We start from the raw sequence: 17,912 nt of genomic DNA on the forward strand, positions 1-17,912 counted from the left end.
GTAGCTAGACCAGTAGCAGCATTGATGACAGACAGATACATCTAAAATGCTGAAAAGATGTAAAAGAAGCTGAGCGCAACCTGCTACCTCTGCGCACGCGCTACACACCACAACCCCCCAAGCCGGTCAGGGTCAGCGCTAGTGCTTGTTCCTTCACCTCCAGGCGGTTTACTTTTGCGCCTACAGCAGGCATCCCCACCGTTACCTGTCTTCTCGTGATAGTCCTTGCCTGGAGAAGGCTAACGCGCGGGGGGGTGGTGCTGAGTACGCGTACTGGGCTGACTCCCTCCGCCCCGTAGCGGAAGTGAGTTAGCGTGCGTGCGACTATTAGCCGTGGTTGTTGGAATATCGGTCACGTGTTGTGTCCTGCAAAGCGCTGCTGTCACGTCTCAGGAGTAAGAGGGACTCGCCGATCGAGGCGATGTGCGGGGGGCCGCGACGAGGAGGGGGGGAAAGCACCTGCCGTGGCTAGGAAAGCGTGGAGGCGACGAGCAAGAGGCGGGGGCGATGGCACTTCAGAGTGACGAATGGCAGCGGCAGCCACAGGAGTCGAAGGTGTTGGCAGCAGCGGCCACAGTAGCCAGGGCAGAGGAGGAGCGGTTGGAGCGGGAGCATTTCCGGAGGATCATCAACGCGTTTCGATACTACGGGTAACTGAAATGTGCTGCCTCACATACGCGGACATTTGGCCCAGCTCTGTGATGGGAAGTTGCCCTTATAAGTCCTGAAAAACAATAGTAGCTCCTACTGGCAAAGAAATGTACGTGGTGTTTTGTGTAGTCGATTGTCGGGGAAATTTTTGAGAGTTGTAAATTTGCAGAAGAAATAAGGTTGTCTAAAAGCACTAACGGGTGCCATTTTGTTGTAACTAGCTAACTAGGCATTTGTTGAGTCAGAAAAGTGCTAAATAGTCCTTTTACAAATGAGATAAATGAAAGAAAAAAAAAAAAAACCCCAAACCCAACAGTCCAACCCCTGACTTGCTACCCGAATCTATAGAATGAAGGAGAAAACATAAGTAATTCAAATGGTGGAGGGAAAAAACGACTTGGCTGAAAAAAATTCAGTCCTTGACAGTATTTTGTGGAAAGGGAGGAGTTATTTTTTTGCCTAGATCAGTTACGCAATCAATTTCATACTATTCATAGTTGAGGCTGTTAAAAACAGGCAATTTAATGTCTTAGTGGGGCCACCAAAACTCCAGCATGGTCTGTCCTCGACTCTTATGATTCCTTCAGAAGCAATTGTTTTTGAGGATTCTGCTTTCAGCTACCCCGTTTCTGCTCCACGTTCCAGTTTTTCCATACCCAAAGGTTACCATGATATTCAGCTGTTTTATCCCATTGAAATTGTATTTGTGAAATAATCTGGCTATTTTTATGGTTTTGTGGGTTGATTGTTTACTAAGTTGCATAATTTTGTAGATCGTGTATTAGGGGTTGTGATCACCTGTGCTGGAAATGAGAGGCTGGGGATGGAGCTGTAAAACAGCAGTCCTCTTAAACTATAGCATGTTGTTAAAAGAGTGGTAATGTGGAACTAGAGCTTAAAACAATCATTTTGCCTATAAAATTCTTGAGAACTTGTTCTCTAGTAAGGAATTACAAAGTCTGACCACTTTCTGAGTTGAAAGAATCGGATAGTTGTAATTGGAGTAGCTTTGAGTGAATTCTTTGTATTTATAATGTGTATTGCTGCTAAATATCCGAAGACTTCAATTTTTTTTTTTTTTCTTCCTAGAACTAATATGCATGAACGGGTGAACAGAACAGAGAGGCAGTTTAGATCTCTCCCAGATAACCAACAGAGTCTTCTTCCTCAATTCCTTCCTCACCTTGATAAGATTCGGAAATGTGTTGATCATAATCAAGAGATACTACAGACCATTGTCAGTGACTGCGTTCATATGTTTGAAAACAAAGAATATGGAGATGTATGTTAAAGTGAACTTTTTCATACTTCAAAACTAAATTCTGTACTCTCTGGGATTTTCTAGCTCTGCCCTGGTTACATTTTAAAGTTAATTTTTCAGTTGGCTATATAGACCATAAATGGTACTGTATATCTTATTGTAGGTTATTGTATTGGTTAAATACAGTTAGATTTTAAGTAGTCCAAGTATTCTGAATGTTAGCATTTGTAAAATTTAGTGCAATTTTTGCGCTACTTATCTGCCTTTCAATGTGGCATCTAGAAAAAAAAAAATTGCACTCAGACTTAAAAGATTGTCAGTGATGGAAACTGAAGTCTTTTTTGGTATCTGCAGGCTAGGTACAGTTCTGGGCAGCTCTAGTTTTCCATGATGCATCAGTAATGTAGAGGGATCTCCCTCTTATGGTGAGCAGTGAAGTCATCACTAGTGAAGTCCTGTTCCTTTCCTGAATAACTACTAGTTGTGCTCAGTTATGCCAAACTGTATGTTGGTTTTGTGATTTGGATGGTGGTCTCTTGGGGGCTGAACTGAGACCACCAAACTTAATCCATTTAACAGGGCTGGATTTGAGCCCTGGTCCCAGAAGTGAGAGGTAAGTACTTTGTCAATTAAAACTCCCAATGGCCTTAATACCGTGACTTTTTGTCTGTTTCTATTTTATTTTCTCTTTTTTCAAGATTAAAGATACTTGGTGCATTTTTCATTAATTATTTTTTTCCCTGCTTTAATCAGGGAAGAGGGAAGATTACACCAGCTTCGATGTTTGACATGGATAAATTAAAATCAACTTTGAAGCAATTTGTGAGAGACTGGAGTGAAGAGGGGAAGCCAGAGAGAGATTCCTGCTACCAGCCAATCATTAGTGAAATCATAAAGAACTTTCCAAAAGAAAGATGGTAAATAGTATTTTAAGACTTACTTCTATGTGGGCATACACTGTTGTACAAAAATAACAACTTTTTATGCAGTAAGAAAAGACTTGGTTTTAAAAATACAGAAATTACTGTGAATGCTGTGGAATTCGTTGTTTAATTGAGAAAGTTTGTTTTTAGTAGAAGGTATTGGAAAAGAGCAGAATCATAAACTTGACATGGAATTAAGCCAACAATATTTTTTTTTTCCTGTGGCTTGATATAAGAGTCCATGATAAATTTTCATGTAATATGTAATTTCATGTAATACTCTTCAGTTAACCCAGTGGTGCTCAGTGAGTTAAAGTTTACAGGTTAGCAGACACGCAGAGTGCGGGTTCTGCTGGTTAAGGCAAAGGCCCTCATAACAGCAGCAAGTATGAGTATTGCCCTTCTTGGTGGAAGAGGAAAGGAAGGAAGAAAACTCATAACCCTCAGTGTAGTTTTATTGCACTTAAAATTTATAATACAAATGCTTAACTTTAGCCTTGATTTCAGACAGGTAATACAATACAATTCTTCTAGAAACTCTATTGCATGTGTGCACGTACCTTTGTAACTGCATTAGCTTATTAAGAAACATAATCAAAATAGTAATTGTTGTGGGGTTTTGTGCTGTTTTTGGCGAGGTTAGAGTTAATTTTCTTCATAGTAGCTAGTATGGGGCTATGTTTGGGATTTGTGCTGAAAACAGTGTTGATAACACAGGGATGTTTTAGTTACTGCTGAGCAGTGCTTACACAGAGTCAAGGCCTTTTCTGCTTCTCACACCATCCTGTCAGCAAGTAGGCTGGGGAAGAAGTTGGGAGGGGGCACAGCTGGGCCAGCTGACCAAAGGGCTATTCCGTACCATATGATATCACACTCAGCAATATAAAGCTGGGATAAGAAGAAGGAAGGAGGGAATGTTCGGAGTTATAGCATTTTGTCATCACAAGAAACTGTTATGCGTGATGGAGCCCTGCTTTCCTGGAGATGGCTGAACGCCTGCCTGCTGATGGGAAGTAGTGAATTAATTCCTTGTTTTCCTTTGCTTGTATGCGCAGCTTTTGCTTTACCTGTCTTTATCTCAACCAACAATTTTTCTCACTTTTCTAATTCTCTCCCCCATCCCACTGTGGGGGGAGCGAGCGAGCGGCTGTGTGGTGCTTAGTTGCTGTCCGGAGTTAAACCACGACAGGTTTTTAAGGTAACTTTTAAGTAGAAGTATACTGGTACAATCTAGGAAGAAATTATTGCTGTAAGAATATATAGTTAATGTTTTTGCCGTTTAGTCAGCCCAGTTATCATAAAGTACATTCCAGTTTAAATTTGACACTCTTAAAATGGGAAAATTATCCCTTACTCTGTTTTGATATCACTTGTGAGCTTTGTACTCATAAGCATAACAGGTCAGATCTTAGATTTGATATAGCTGGGAGCTATTGTGGATTTCCTTTTTCTCAGTAATTACTAATAATTCACTTGTACCAATTTGAAAATATCTTCTACTAGCCATCTCTTAATTTTATGAGTGGGGATTCCTAGTGGTGGCAGAACATAGTGTAGATTTTGATATGGTCAAATGGATGTGTTAGGCAGATTGCTTGGGTTTTTTTTTGCTTTGGGCTAACTTATCTCAAGGTGGATGCATCACTTAAGATGTTTTATTTGAAGATTAATTTTCTGCAGTACACTGAAAAATAAAATTTTCATACGCTCCTTTGATGCAACACATTCAAGAATCTTCAGTTGTAGAAAAAACTACAGTAAGTTTAGAGTTTTTTGCACATTTAGGTAAAACATTTTTTTTGAAGAAATCTCCCTAGATAGGAGATTCCCTAGGAAAAACACTAGAAATAGAGCTTCTTTCCTTTCTATGACTGATAGTTTACATATAAACACTTGGTAACTGCCTCTTGGAAGATGTGATATTCAGCTGGATTTTGATCCAATGTAATCTTCATCTCTAAAACTGGTTTTGAATTTTGACTTCATGGAAATCCTCCTTTATTTCCTAGTTTATAGATGGGCAATGCCAATGTGTTGCATATCTAATATAAGACTTTGTCTGAAAGCCAAACAAGTTGGATTAAAACTGGAGAAAGTGCTTAATTTGTGAGATACAGTTTATTTCTTGTGCCTAACAAGTCAAATCACTGTTCTAAAAGCAAAACTTCAACTTCTGTAACTAAAAAGCATAACTTTAAATAACTGTATTCAAGGAAATAATTATAAAGATTTACAAGAAGTAATTAAAGAATTATTGCTTTTACTCTTACCTTGTTGATCCTTCATAGGAAGTAGTAGCGCCTTTTTTTTTTAATACAGTTTTTCTAGGAGAAGATCACATTTCTTTTCAGATACAGACCTTGTTTATTTCCAACTTTTTGTAATGTCACTAAATTACAGTAGTGTGGTGTTGTGCTTTTTTTGTTCCCCCCCCCCCCCGGTTAAAGCTGAAGACCACCTTAGCTGTAGAGGGTTGCAAAATACTAATACTCAAAAACCTGCCCATTTTTAGCAAGCTATTTGAAACAAGGAACAGAAGCATCTTCATTTCATTTTGAAAAGGCAGTAATGCTGTATAAATTGTCTTGTTCACTCTTTAACTGTTCCTCAATTTTTTTTTTATAAGTCTTCAGTGTTTAATAGCACCCTAGATGAGGTAAAAATGAATTAAATATTACAAATTATCTGATGTACCTCTACTGTAGATCTATAGGAGAGCTCATAGTTCTATTTTGAAGAATAAAATTATTGCTTTCAGCAGTTCACATTTTGGGGTGGTTTTGGGGTTGGTTTTTTTTTTGTATGTTAACTTTCAAAGCTTTTGGTTATGGAAGAAGTAACCGATCTAAAGTCGTAGAGATGTATGACTGAAGTTGGAAAGTTTTGACTTGTACATTTCTCATCAATAAACTTTATATCAAAAATTCAGATTGGTGTGAGGAAACAACATCTGATAACAGGTTGTACGATTCTGAAGGCAACAGCTTTGTGCTACTTTACTAGGAATTCTGTTGTCAACTAATGTGATACCTCTTCTGTCCCTGTTGTGATAGCTCCGAAATACCAGTTGATGCTTTTTTTTTAATCTCAGTTTAGAATAGTCTCTGTTACAAGTTTGAGTTTCTGTTGAAGGAAATATTTTGTATTCTGAAAATGTGTATTGCGTGTGTATCTATTTAAAAGTTTCATATCTGTGATCATTATGGAGATGTGGTAGCACTTATGTAAACGTGACCACCCCACCCACCTCCCCTCATTATTGTCCCCCGATCGCTCTGTTTCCCAGGGTTCAGAAGCTAGAATAGAATAGAATAGTTCCTGTTCGACGGGACCTGCAACAATCATCTAGTCTAACTGCCTGACTACTTCAGGGCTGACCCAAGGTTAAAGCATGTTATCAAGGGCATTGCCCAAATGCCTCTTAAACACTGACAGACATGAGGCACTGAGCAACTCTCTTGGAAGCCTGTTCCAGTGTTTGACCACCCTCTCAGTAAAGAAATTTTTCCTAATGTCTAGTCTGAACCTTCTCCAATACAGCTTTGACCCATTCCCATGCATCCTGTCCCTGGATCCCAGGGAGAAGAGATGACAGAATGGTAGGGGTTGGAAGGGACCTCTGGAGATCATCTAGTCTAACCCCCCTGCCAGAGCAGGGTCACCTAGAGCACATTGCACAGGAATGTGTCCAGGCGGGTTTTGAATGTCTCCAGAGTTGGAGACTCCACCACCTCTCTGGGCAGCCTGTGGCAGTGCTCTGCCACCCTCAAAGTAAAGAAGTGCCTCCTCATGTTTAGGTGGAACTTCCTATGCTCAAGTTTGTGCCCATTACCTCTTGTCCTGTCCCCAGGCACACCTGAAAAGAGCCTGGCCCCATCCTCCTGACACCCACCCTTTAAGTATTTATAAGCATTGATAAGATCCCCCCTCAGTCTTCCTTTTTCCAGACTGAAGAGACCCAAGTCCCTCAGCCTTTCTTCATAAGAGAGGTGTTCCAGTCCCCTAATCATCTTGGTAGCTCTCTGCTGCACCCTCTCCAGCAGTTCCCTGTCCTTCTTGAACCGGGGACCCCAGAACTGGACACGGTACTCCAGTTGTGGCCTCACCAGGGCAGAGTAGAGGGGGAGGATGACCTCCCTCCACCTGCTGGCCACACTCTTCTTGATGTACCCCAGGATGCCATTGGCCTTCTTGGCCACAAGGGCACATTGCTGGCTCATGGTCATCCTGTTGTCCACCAGGACTCCCAGGTCTCTTTCCACCGAGCTGCTCTCCAGCAGGTCAGCCCCCAACCTGTACTGGTGCATGGGGTTATTCCTCCCCAGGTGCAGCACCCTACACTTGCCCTTGTTGAATTTCAGAAGGTTCCTCTCTGCCCAACTCTCCAGCCTGTCCAGGTCTCGCTGAATGGTGCCACAGCCTTCTGCTGTGTCAGCCACCCCTCCCAGCTTTGTGTCATCAGCAAACTTGATGAGGGTGCACTCTATCCCCTCACCCAGGTCATTGATGAGTATATTGAAGAGGACTGGACCCAGTACTGACCCCTGGGGAACACCACTCATCACTGACCTCCAACTAGACTCTGTGCCCCTAATCACTACCCTCTGAGCTCTGTCTTTCAGCCAGTTTTCAATCCCCCCCACTGTCCATTCATCTAACCCACTCTTCCTAAGCTTCCCTATGAGGATGCTGTGGGAGACAGTGTCAAAAGCCTCACTGAAGTCAAGGTAGACAACGTACACTGCCCTCCCCTCATCTCTCCATCCAGTCATGCCATCGTAGAAGGCTATCAGATTAGTCAGACATTATTTCCCCTTGGTGAATCCATGTTGACTACTTCTGATAGCTTTCTTTTCCTCCACATGCCTTGAGATGACGCCCAGAACGAGCTGTTCCATCATCTTTCCAGGGATGGAGGTGAGGCTGACCGGCCTGTAGTTCCCCGGGTCCTCCTTCTTGCCCTTTTTGAAGCCTGGAGTGACATTGGCTTTCCTCCAGTCCTCAGGCACCTCTCCTGTTCTCCAGGACCTTTCAAAGATGATGGAGAGTAGCCCAGCAATGACTTCCGCCAGCTCCCTCAGCACTCTCGGGTGCATCCCATCGGGACCCATGGACTTGTGGATATCTAATTGACCTAATTGATCTCTCACTTGATCCTCCTCAACCCAGGGGAAGTCTTTCTCTTTCCCTGCTACCTTCTCCAAAGTCTGGGACTCCTGAGGGCTGGGCCACCCAGTAAAGACTGAAGCAAAGAAGGCATTCAGTAACTCCACCTTCTCTGCATCCTCTGTCACCATGGGTCCTGTCTCATTCAACAGCTCACCCACAATTTCTCTAGTTTTCCTTTTGCCTCCAATATACTTGAAGAAGCCCTTCCTGTTGACCTTGCCATCCCTTGCCAGGTTTAATTCCAAGGAGGTCTTGGCTTTCCTCGTTTCATCCCTGCATATTCTGATGGCATTCTTGTAATCTTCCCAAGGGGTCAGTCCCTTCTTCCACTTATTGGAAACTTCCTTCTTCCACTTGAGCTTTTTCAGAAACTCCCTGCTCGACCACGCAGGTCTCCTGCATCCCTTGGCTGATTTCTTGCTCTTAGGGATGCACCAATCCTGAGCTTGGAGAAAGATCATCACCTCCCTCTCCACTTCCCCTCCTTAGGAAGCTGTAGAGAGCAATGTGGTCACCCCTCAGCCTCCTTCTCTCCAAACTAGACAAACCCAGAGTCCTTAGCCGCTCCTCATAGGACATGCCTTCCAGCCCTTTCACCAGCTTGGTTGCCCTTCTCTGGGTGCATTCAAGGACCTTCACATCCTACTTAAATTGTGGGGCCCAGAACTGCACACAGTACTCAAGGTGAGGCCGCACCAATGCTGAATACAGCGGGATAGTCACCTCTTTTGAGCGGCTGGTTATGCTGTGTTTGATGCACCCCAGGATGCAGTTTGCCCTCTTGGCTGCCAGGGCACACTGCTGACTCATATTGAGCCTGCTGTCAACCAGCACCCCCAGATCTCTTTCTCTCCTTAGGAGTACGCTGCCTCTTTGAGGCAAGAAGCACAATGGTTCAGAAGTACCCATTTTCTTTGTGTTGTGAGGCTTCCTGTCGGTGACATTTCAACCTTGTGGAAGAGGTAACTTGCCTGCCAGGGAAGGCTGGCAGGCCAATCTGGGTTTTCTTTGTTTGTTTGTTTTAATTGTTTATTTTGTATTACTATTTTTATTTTAAGTTTTGGTAGGGAGCTGTTGCTTCAGTTTGAAGGGATGCCTGGAGAGGGCCTGAACATTACATTCACAAATATTACAGCGATAAGACTTCAGGAAAGAATCAGATTACAGGTTCCACAGCGATTCTGTGCCAACGTTTCCACTGGTCTTCTGTATACAAGGTGTATATTTCTGATCGCTTCTCCTGAGTAGATAACATTGAATTGCAGTGTTTACTTTATGAAAATGAGGTATGTCTACAATTGCATACAGTAATATTTTTCTGTTTGATGAAGTTGGACTAGATGATTGTTGTAAGTACTTTCCAACTGAACTATTCTATGTAATTTTTCCCCTTCAGCACCTTTAGGTTTCTCTTGTTGAAGTACAATAGGTATAAAGCCTATATTTTTATCACGTATTTTTTCCTTTAGAAATTGATACCATTCTAAAATCTTCAGGAATGGCATTAGGCTTTTAAAACCTGAAAATCTATCAAACTGCAAAATGCGGTGCACATAATTTATGCTGAACAGTATAATGTTAGCCCTCTTTCCTGTCTTTGCCTGTACCCCCCGAATACACCTATAGGCTGATATTTCTCCCCTTATGCCCTGCAGATGTTTAAGCTTTAGGGGGACCCCTAACTAATACCAGAACTCTTCTGATCTGTGGCTTAGAAACCCTTCTGCTGCTTGCTAGTTTAAGGCTAATTTCACTGTGGAGGTGGTGGTATCAGGGTTGTGCGTTAATTTTTTTCGCTACTGCTGCTATTATGTATTTACCATAGGAAAGCAGGTCTTTCTAACCTCCTAAATTGTGTTATGACTGTTTATCCATTAAAAAAGTAGTTTCTGTGCAATTTAGTTGTTAGCAGTTCTAATTCCCAGCTTTTCTTTCAGCTGATTTTTCAGATGTAGTTCAATGTTACAGCTATGAAAACAGACCTTGGCCATGTGCTCTTGCTATGTACCTACTGCTCGGATAAATGCTTGCCTGAGTCTTCAGTGAGCTGGTTAGATAGATAGTTTTAGCTAGGTTCTGTTTGTGGGGGTTTTTGGTGTTTTGGTGGTGGTTTTTTTTGTACAGTGCATTTTATATTTTTTTTTTATGCTAGATTATTCAACTGGCTCTTTTTAGGCATTTGCTTCAGAAAACCAGTGGTGTGGCTAGAGGACCCCCTTTTGACAGCACCTAGCCGTCAAATAAGTTATAGGTTCAGACTGAGCCTTCAGAAAATGTGACAACAACTAATCTATTGACTGTTGATAATGATTCAGAAGTAGCATAATATACTGCAATGGAGCGCTCCCACTACCACTACCATTACCACTGGATTCATACCTTATTTTTTTAATTTTTTTTTAATCCATCAACAACTCATTTAAGTCTTTAAAAGCCAAAGTAGCACACTTTGATGTTGTTGTTTTGTAGCAAGACACTATCAACACCTGTTACACTGAGTTTGCTACATACCTAATTTCTCTGATTATAGATGGCAGAAATCCTCTTGGACACTTGTTTTCCAAAATGTTACATTTTCGTGGACTCAGATTTGATTATATTTTGTGCTCTGTTAGCAGGTGCTTTATATGCTGAAATGAAGCTGATGGCCAGCACAAGTCCCCTAGCAACCAATATAAAGAGTATAGATAGGTCATATGAGGAGAGGCTGAGGGAGCTGGGCATGTTTAGCTTGGAGAAGAGGAGGCTGAGGGGAGACCTCATTGCCCTCTACAACTACCTGAAAGGAGGTTGGAGAGAGGTGGGTGGTGGCCTCTTCTCCCAGGTGAATAATGACAGGACCAGAGTAAATGGTCTGAAGTTGCGGCAGGGGAGGTTTAGATTAGATATTAGGAAGAATTACTTTACTGAAAGAGTGGTCAGGCACTGGAACAGCCTGCCCAGGGAGGTGGTTGAGTCCCCATCCCTAGAGGTATTTAAGAAACATGTAGATTTGGCACTTCAGGGCATGGTCTAGTGACAGAGATTGGCTTTTCAAGCCACTCATAAAATAGATGTGTCCACATGGGGTTACAAAAATCTGTTGCGCTAGTTTAAATATTTAATAAAGGTAAATTGTAAAGAAAAACAGTTAGGTAGAAATACGTTTGGAAAGATTGTGAATAGATATAGCACTACTAATAGAAAAAGCTGCAAGTTCTTTGAACTTCTTCCCCAAAGTGGATTTTTTTTCCTCCTCTCAGATTACATTTTTAAAAAGAGAAAAAAGGAAGACCTGGGGAACTACAGGCCAGTCAGTCTCACCTCTGTGCCTGGCAAAATGATGGAGCAGATCCTCCTGGAATCTGCTAAGGCACATGGAAAGTAAGGAGGTGATCAGTGACAGCCAGCATGGCTTCAATAAGGGGAAATTGTGCCTGACAAATTTGGTGGTCTTCTACAACGACATTACAGAATTGGTGGATAAGAGGAGAGCAACTGATGTCATCTACATGGACTTATGCAAAGCATTTGACACTGTTCCATACAACATCCTTGTCTCTAAATTGGAAAGGCATGGATTTGATGGATGGACCACTCGGTGGATAAGGAACTGGCTGGATGGTCACACTCAGAGACTTGCGGTCAACGGTTCGATCTCCAAGTGGAGACCAGTGACAAGTGGTGTTCCTCAGAGGTCGATATTGGGACCAGTGCTGTTTAACATCTTTGTCGGTGACATGGACAGTGGGATTGAGTGCACCCTCAGCAAGTTTGCTGACAACACCAAGCTGTGTGGAGCAGTTGACATGCTGGAGGGAAGGGATGCCATCCAGAGGGATCTGGACAGGCTTGAGAGGTGGGCCCGTGCCAACCTCATGAAGTTCAACCAGGCCAAGTGCAAGGTCCTGCACCTGGGTCAGGGCAATCCCAGGCACAAATACAGGCTGGGTGGAGAATGCCTTGAGAGCAGCCCTGAGGAGAAGGACTTGGGGATGCTGGTGGATAAGTTCAACATGAACCATCAATGTGCACTTGCAGCCCAGAAAACCAACCGCATCCTGGGCTGCATCAAAAGAAGCGTGGCCAGCAGGTCGAGGGAGGTGATTCTGCCCCTCTACTCTGCTCTCGTGAGATCCCACCTGGAGTACTGCGTCCAGCTCTGGGGCCCCCAATATAAGGACATGGACCTGTTGGAACGGGTCCAGTGGAGGGCCACAAAGATGATCCGAGGGCTGGAGCCCCTCTGCTATGAGGACAGGCTGAGAGAGTTGGGGTTGTTCAGCCTGGAGAAGAGAAGGCTCTGGGGAGACCTTATAGCAGCCTTCCAGTACCTGAAGGGGGCCTCCAGGAAAGATGGGGAGGGATTGTTTATCAGGGAGCGTAGTGATAGGGCGAGGGGTAATGGTTTTAAACTGAAAGAGGGTAGATTTAGATTGGATATCAGGAAGAAATTCTTCCTGTGAGAGTGGTGAGGCACTAGAACAGGTTGCCCAGGGAAGTTGTGGATGCCTCATCCCTGGAAGTGTTCAAGGCCAGTGGAAGTGTTGAAGTGGCTTTGAGTAACCTGGTCTAGTGGGAGGTGTCCCTGCCCTTGGCAAGGGGATTGGAATTAGATGATCTTTAAGGTCCCTTCCAACCCAAACCATCCTATGATTGTTTGCTCTAGAGAGTATATTTCAAACTTGAGTATTATCTACTTAAATTATAATTTCTTTTGTTATTTGAAATAATATTTTTAGGAGATATATCTTTTCTTTTTGTTGTAGGAGTGTGTTTTTTTAAGAGTGAAGGTTGTATTGTATTGTGATGTGACTGCTGGTTAGTTAGAATATGTATATATTGCCTTTTCTCACAGTATCACAGAATGACTGGGGTTGGAAGGGACCTCTGGAGGTCATCTGGTCTAAACCCCCTGCTCAAGCAGGGACACCTAGGGCAGGTTGCATAAGACTACACTCAGACAGCTTTTGAGCACCTCCTGATTTTTCTGCCTGGAAGAGGAGAATATTTTGAGATACTTAGTTCTTGTATTTACTAGTTGCTCGACTTGGAAGGTGGGAAAGGCATCCACAGGTCCTTTTCTGCCAGGCAGCTCTCCAGCTACTCTTCCCCAAGCTTGTAGCATTGCATGGGGTTGTTGTGACCGAAGTGCAGGACCCGGCACTTGGCCTTGTTGAACCTCATACCACTGGCCTCAGCCCATCGATCCAGCCTGTCCAGGTCCCTCTGTAGAGCCCTTCTACCCTCAAGCAGGTGGACACTCCCACCCAACTTGGGGTTGTCTGCAAACTTACTGAGGGTGCACTCGATCCTCTCGTCCAGGTCATTGATAAAGATATTAAAGAGAACTGGCCCCAATACAGAGCCCTGGGGAACACCACTTGTGACCGGACACCAACTGGATTTAACTCCATTCACCACCACTCTCTGGGCCTGGCCCTCCAGACAGTTTTTAACCCAGCGAAGAGTACTCCCATCCAAGCCATGAGCAGCCAGTTTATCCAGGAGAATGCTGTGGGAATACTTAGGTTTAGGAAATCCTATGTTGCTTATGTGCTTGAGTGAAATCTGTGAACAACATATTTAAAAAAAACAGAGTTGCTGAAAAGTTAACTATTTTCGAGTTTTTAGAATCTGAATTGCTCATGAGCTCATATTTGCTTTGTGGTTTTGCTGTCAAAATTTTTTTTTTTTAATGATTTTAAAGTGATGTAAGAAAGAACTGCATTTCTGATTGCTAGAATACTAGTTATCAATGGACGTTATAGAAGAATAAGTATTGATATGTGATCGTGTTCTTTCTGCAAATCACTTGAGTATTTTAACTTTAACTATAAAAGTTATTAGAAAAAATATTTCTTAATTATGCACTGTACTCTAAGGATTACGTAGGTCTAAATACTTTTATTCTGTGTGAATATTATTTTGAGCCTTTTCTCTGGGTTTTTCTTTATATAATTGAGTGAACTGATCAGAACTGGTTCAGTTTGTCTTTAGAAAGTAATATCATACAGGAAGTACATTATTAACATCTAAGCATATGGGGGAAAAAATGTTGGACTGCACCTCAATATGTTTTTGTTAGAGGTATATGATAACGACTTAACTATTATTTTTGTTTTGTTGCAGGGATTTCTCCAAAGTTAATATCCTGGTACCTGGTGCTGGGCTAGGTAGATTGGCATGGGAAATAGCTATGCTCGGTTATGCTTGCCAAGGAAATGAATGGAGCCTCTTTATGCTCTTTTCTTCTAACTTTATACTCAACAGGTACATAGCTTATGTTTTACTTGCTGTTTGAAACCTACAAGTACTAGGGAGGCAAAAGTATAAATCAGGAAAAACTTGAATAAATAAAGCTCTCGATAATAGATTTGCAAGTCTTAACAGACAACTACTTTGTGTAGAGTGTTTTGATGAAAAAATGAGTGGGGATAATTGGAGCAGAAAGCATTGTATTTGAGTTTAATGGGTAAGTCGTTAGGCTTATAGTAGCAAGCATGACTTTTAAGTAATGAGACTTGAGATTTCTGGACTCTGCCACAGACTTCCTGCATAATCTTGAATAGGCTTTATGATTTTTATTTCAAATGTATTTCTGCAAAATGAACAACAGTCTCAGGTATCAAATATGCCTTAATTAAGATATGCGTGATACTTAGTGATGGTGATTAGTAACAGAGGAAACCTATTAATGAAAATTTTATATTCATACTAAAATGTAAGGTACTGTTTCTGCATTAAAAGCAACCAACAAAACATGCTGCACCACTTCTTAAGCAAGTTCTGTCACTTGAGTAACAGTTAAAATAATATGATAGTTCTACAATTAAACTGTGGTACTAAATTTGAATGTAGGCCAAAACCATAAATTTTACTATATAGGTTTAATTTAGAGTGATGTTTTTGTATTTGGTGTTCTGTCACTTGTACTGGAAATTATTGGTCTCACAATGAACTTAGAAGAAAGAAGCTAGTAAAATGTAATTGTTCTTGTAAGAATGAGGATGGGAAGATTGTGGGTGGGCAAGTATGAAATTATATGCCTTTGAAAACACCTAAAATATTGGGTTATACTCTATTATCATGGTGTTTTGGAGCTCTGTGGACTGTTATTCCCTTATGCTGTACATGGGAACAAAAAGATGATCCCAAATCTGTTATTGCTTACCATTCAAATATAGACCCAATGGGAAGACATTGTTTATGGTTGCTGCATGTATGCTTAAGACAGTAGTGGTCACTATAATAGATATTTGCTATAGATTTATTTGCTCTTTCCTTACATCATTCATAAATTATTATCATCTGGTGATGAAATTGCATGTTACAGTTGAGTTGATCTAATGCCTTGCAGCTACTGAAAGGAGGAGGTCATGTTTTTTCTTATTCCTAGCTATACAGCCCTACTGGCTCTTATGTTCTTTAGAACTTTTGAAATGATTCAGAGCAGTATAAAATTATTTAGTTCCCCTATTTGGAAGCGCTGGTTAGCTGTCATGTTGGTTGAAACCAGAATGTTAACTGTTTTCTGTCTTCCTTACATATGGAGTTTTGGCCCATATGTGGAATTCTGAAAATTCATGCTTACCTTATTCTAGTATTCCATAATTATTAGCATCTAATGTTCACATGGTGTTTCTATTAGTATAAAATGTATTTAGCAAAGAGATATATATGTATTATATTTGCTAACAGTATTTAATTTTAGACAGTGAAATTGAGTGTTGCTCAGCTTCTGTAACCTTCATCTTTCCTGGGCAGGTTATTGATCACAAGTTTTGCTATTAGCACAGAAGACAATACAGATAACTGCTAACTTGTCTTTGATTTTCAGTCAGTTCAGTTGAGGTACAGGCATTCCTTTCTGTCAGATTTAACCTTGGGTTGTCTATTAAGAAGGTTTTAAGGTTTTTTGAGATCTATCATTTTAGTTTTAAGTGACTGTTCCCAGTTAGACTTTTGAAATTGACATGTTTGCCTTCCTGGAACTGGAAGAAACAACAATGAACAATATGAGCTGAAGATACCAGTTAAGGAAGAATACGGTAAGAAAGAAGGATTTTGCAATTAAGTGTTTAGCTACAGTTCCTTTCCTTTTTCCCTCTTAATTTATCCACAAAGGGGACCAAGTTGGTGCCTAGGGCTTTCCATGTTTGAAGAAAAGTAACAGCTTTGAATGAAATGCTAGTTTAGTTTATTGGTGGGACCTTTTTTGTGATTTTTTTTAAGTTAAATATGAAATAACTTTTAAAAAAATATTTTTAATTTTACCATTTAAACAGCATGACATGATTCCTAATTAATTTTTATTTTCAGTTTATAGTGGCATGAGGGTTTTGCTATTGTATGCTTATAGTTTGGATCTGCATTCTTTCTCAGTATTTTGTCTTCCTAAAATTAAACCAAGGTCAATCTTGAATATCAGGTCTACTACTCCAGTGGACCTTTTAGATTTGGTATAGTGACTTAAATCTTCTGTATACAAAGTGATATCTGATGGTTTTTAATATGCATAAAAAACCCCATCAGCTCTCAAATTGAGAGCCTTTGTTATTATGGATAAAATGTCCTAGTTTGGTATGTCGTGAACACAGAAGTGCATCAAGGCATAATTATGGTTGCTATGAATATTTGAAATAAATCAACACAGCTTTGAAAATCTATATTGGTTAAAGTGCATTAAGGAAGCTTCAATTTGAAAATGAAGTGGCTCTGAAGGAGTTAAACAATAATGGCTCCAAAGCTGCTTCGATCCTTGCATGGGAGATTGCCGCTTTTTTTTTTTAATGGATAAGGTTCTTTATACACCTAGTATATTTTTCTTGTGTTTAGATGAGTCCTGGGTGTAATGACAGATGGCAGAGGTGATCACTGGTGATATACAGACACGCTTCTTTTCTTACGTGTGTTTTGGAAGAGCAAAACCTGTAAGAAACATAATCAGTCTTCCTCTGGAAAGCATATGAAAATTTTCAGGTGGCCTAGAGTCACAAGGACACATTGCATCCCTTTGACATCTGATAGGAGGGGAAAGACCAGGGTGGTATTGAAGTGGAGGAGACACCAGATCTTACATGGTCTCATTTCTCCACTGTGCAACAGGATTGGTCTAGTGTGCAGCTGATTGCTGACTTGCTGTGTTTGGCAGCTGGAGATTCAGAGCAGACTCGGTAGCCTCAGTCTAACAGCCCTTTAGTAGAAGCAGCACTTATGAATATTTGAAAAAGTTCAGTTGGAATAATATAAAATCACTTTGCACCCAAATGAGAGTAGGGGTGACTTAAAATGCTTTAATTCATACAAGTAGGATTCACACTGACAGTTGGCTAGCCTTTACTTTCCTAAAAAAGCATCTTTGTAGATAAATCTTAATACCTTGAGAAGGTTTCTTAATTGGTCAAAAGTAAGATTTGACCTAATCATCTTTTCTAGAATTACTTTTTCAGACTGAGTGTTACCCAATATATATACTGTGCCTATTAGATAGAAGCGCCTCATGCTCTACTACTTTAACAACTTTAACCCCCTACCTACCTATATTTTTTCCATTGGAAGGATGGTAGCTGTAAAGGACTGCAGTACTTAAGTTTGAGATATAAATTATCAAAGCTGGAAAGGGGAGGTTTTCAGGTTTGAATATGGAGAGGGTTTGGCCTTTTGTATTAAATAGGGAATTGCTGCTGGAACTGTTGAAGTCTATGTGTATATATTTTATGCTCAAAAATAAGAAAAGTACTGGAAGGTGTGTGTTCCCATATAGCTCAGAAAAGATTTCATTTGTTATCTACTCTGGTCTCTTAGTTTCTTTGCCTTGCTTTTCTGAAAACTTCATTGTTTTACAGAAATATTCTGAGGATTATACAAACTGACTGTGAGCACACAAAGAATGCTGAAATAGTTAACAAAACAAAAAAGTTAATCCC

General features: G+C 41.0%; 1 protein-coding gene across 2 annotated transcripts in view; it reads left to right on the forward strand.

The window, feature by feature from the left end:
* Positions 1-387: 387 nt before the first annotated feature.
* The window catches only part of LOC128902040 (carnosine N-methyltransferase), a 35,784-nt gene continuing 18,259 nt past the window's right edge, over positions 388-17,912 (forward strand). For both annotated transcript variants that reach the window (XM_054184367.1, XM_054184366.1), the window contains exons 1-4: positions 388-650; positions 1,741-1,933; positions 2,666-2,829; positions 14,116-14,256. In XM_054184367.1, the coding sequence (XP_054040342.1) occupies positions 508-650; positions 1,741-1,933; positions 2,666-2,829; positions 14,116-14,256 (641 nt within the window). In that variant the 5' untranslated portion in view covers positions 388-507. The remainder of the gene's footprint in view (positions 651-1,740; positions 1,934-2,665; positions 2,830-14,115; positions 14,257-17,912) is intronic.

The sequence above is a fragment of the Rissa tridactyla genome, chromosome W, assembly GCF_028500815.1.
Source record: "Rissa tridactyla isolate bRisTri1 chromosome W, bRisTri1.patW.cur.20221130, whole genome shotgun sequence".
In the NCBI taxonomy this organism is placed as follows: domain Eukaryota; kingdom Metazoa; phylum Chordata; class Aves; order Charadriiformes; family Laridae; genus Rissa; species Rissa tridactyla.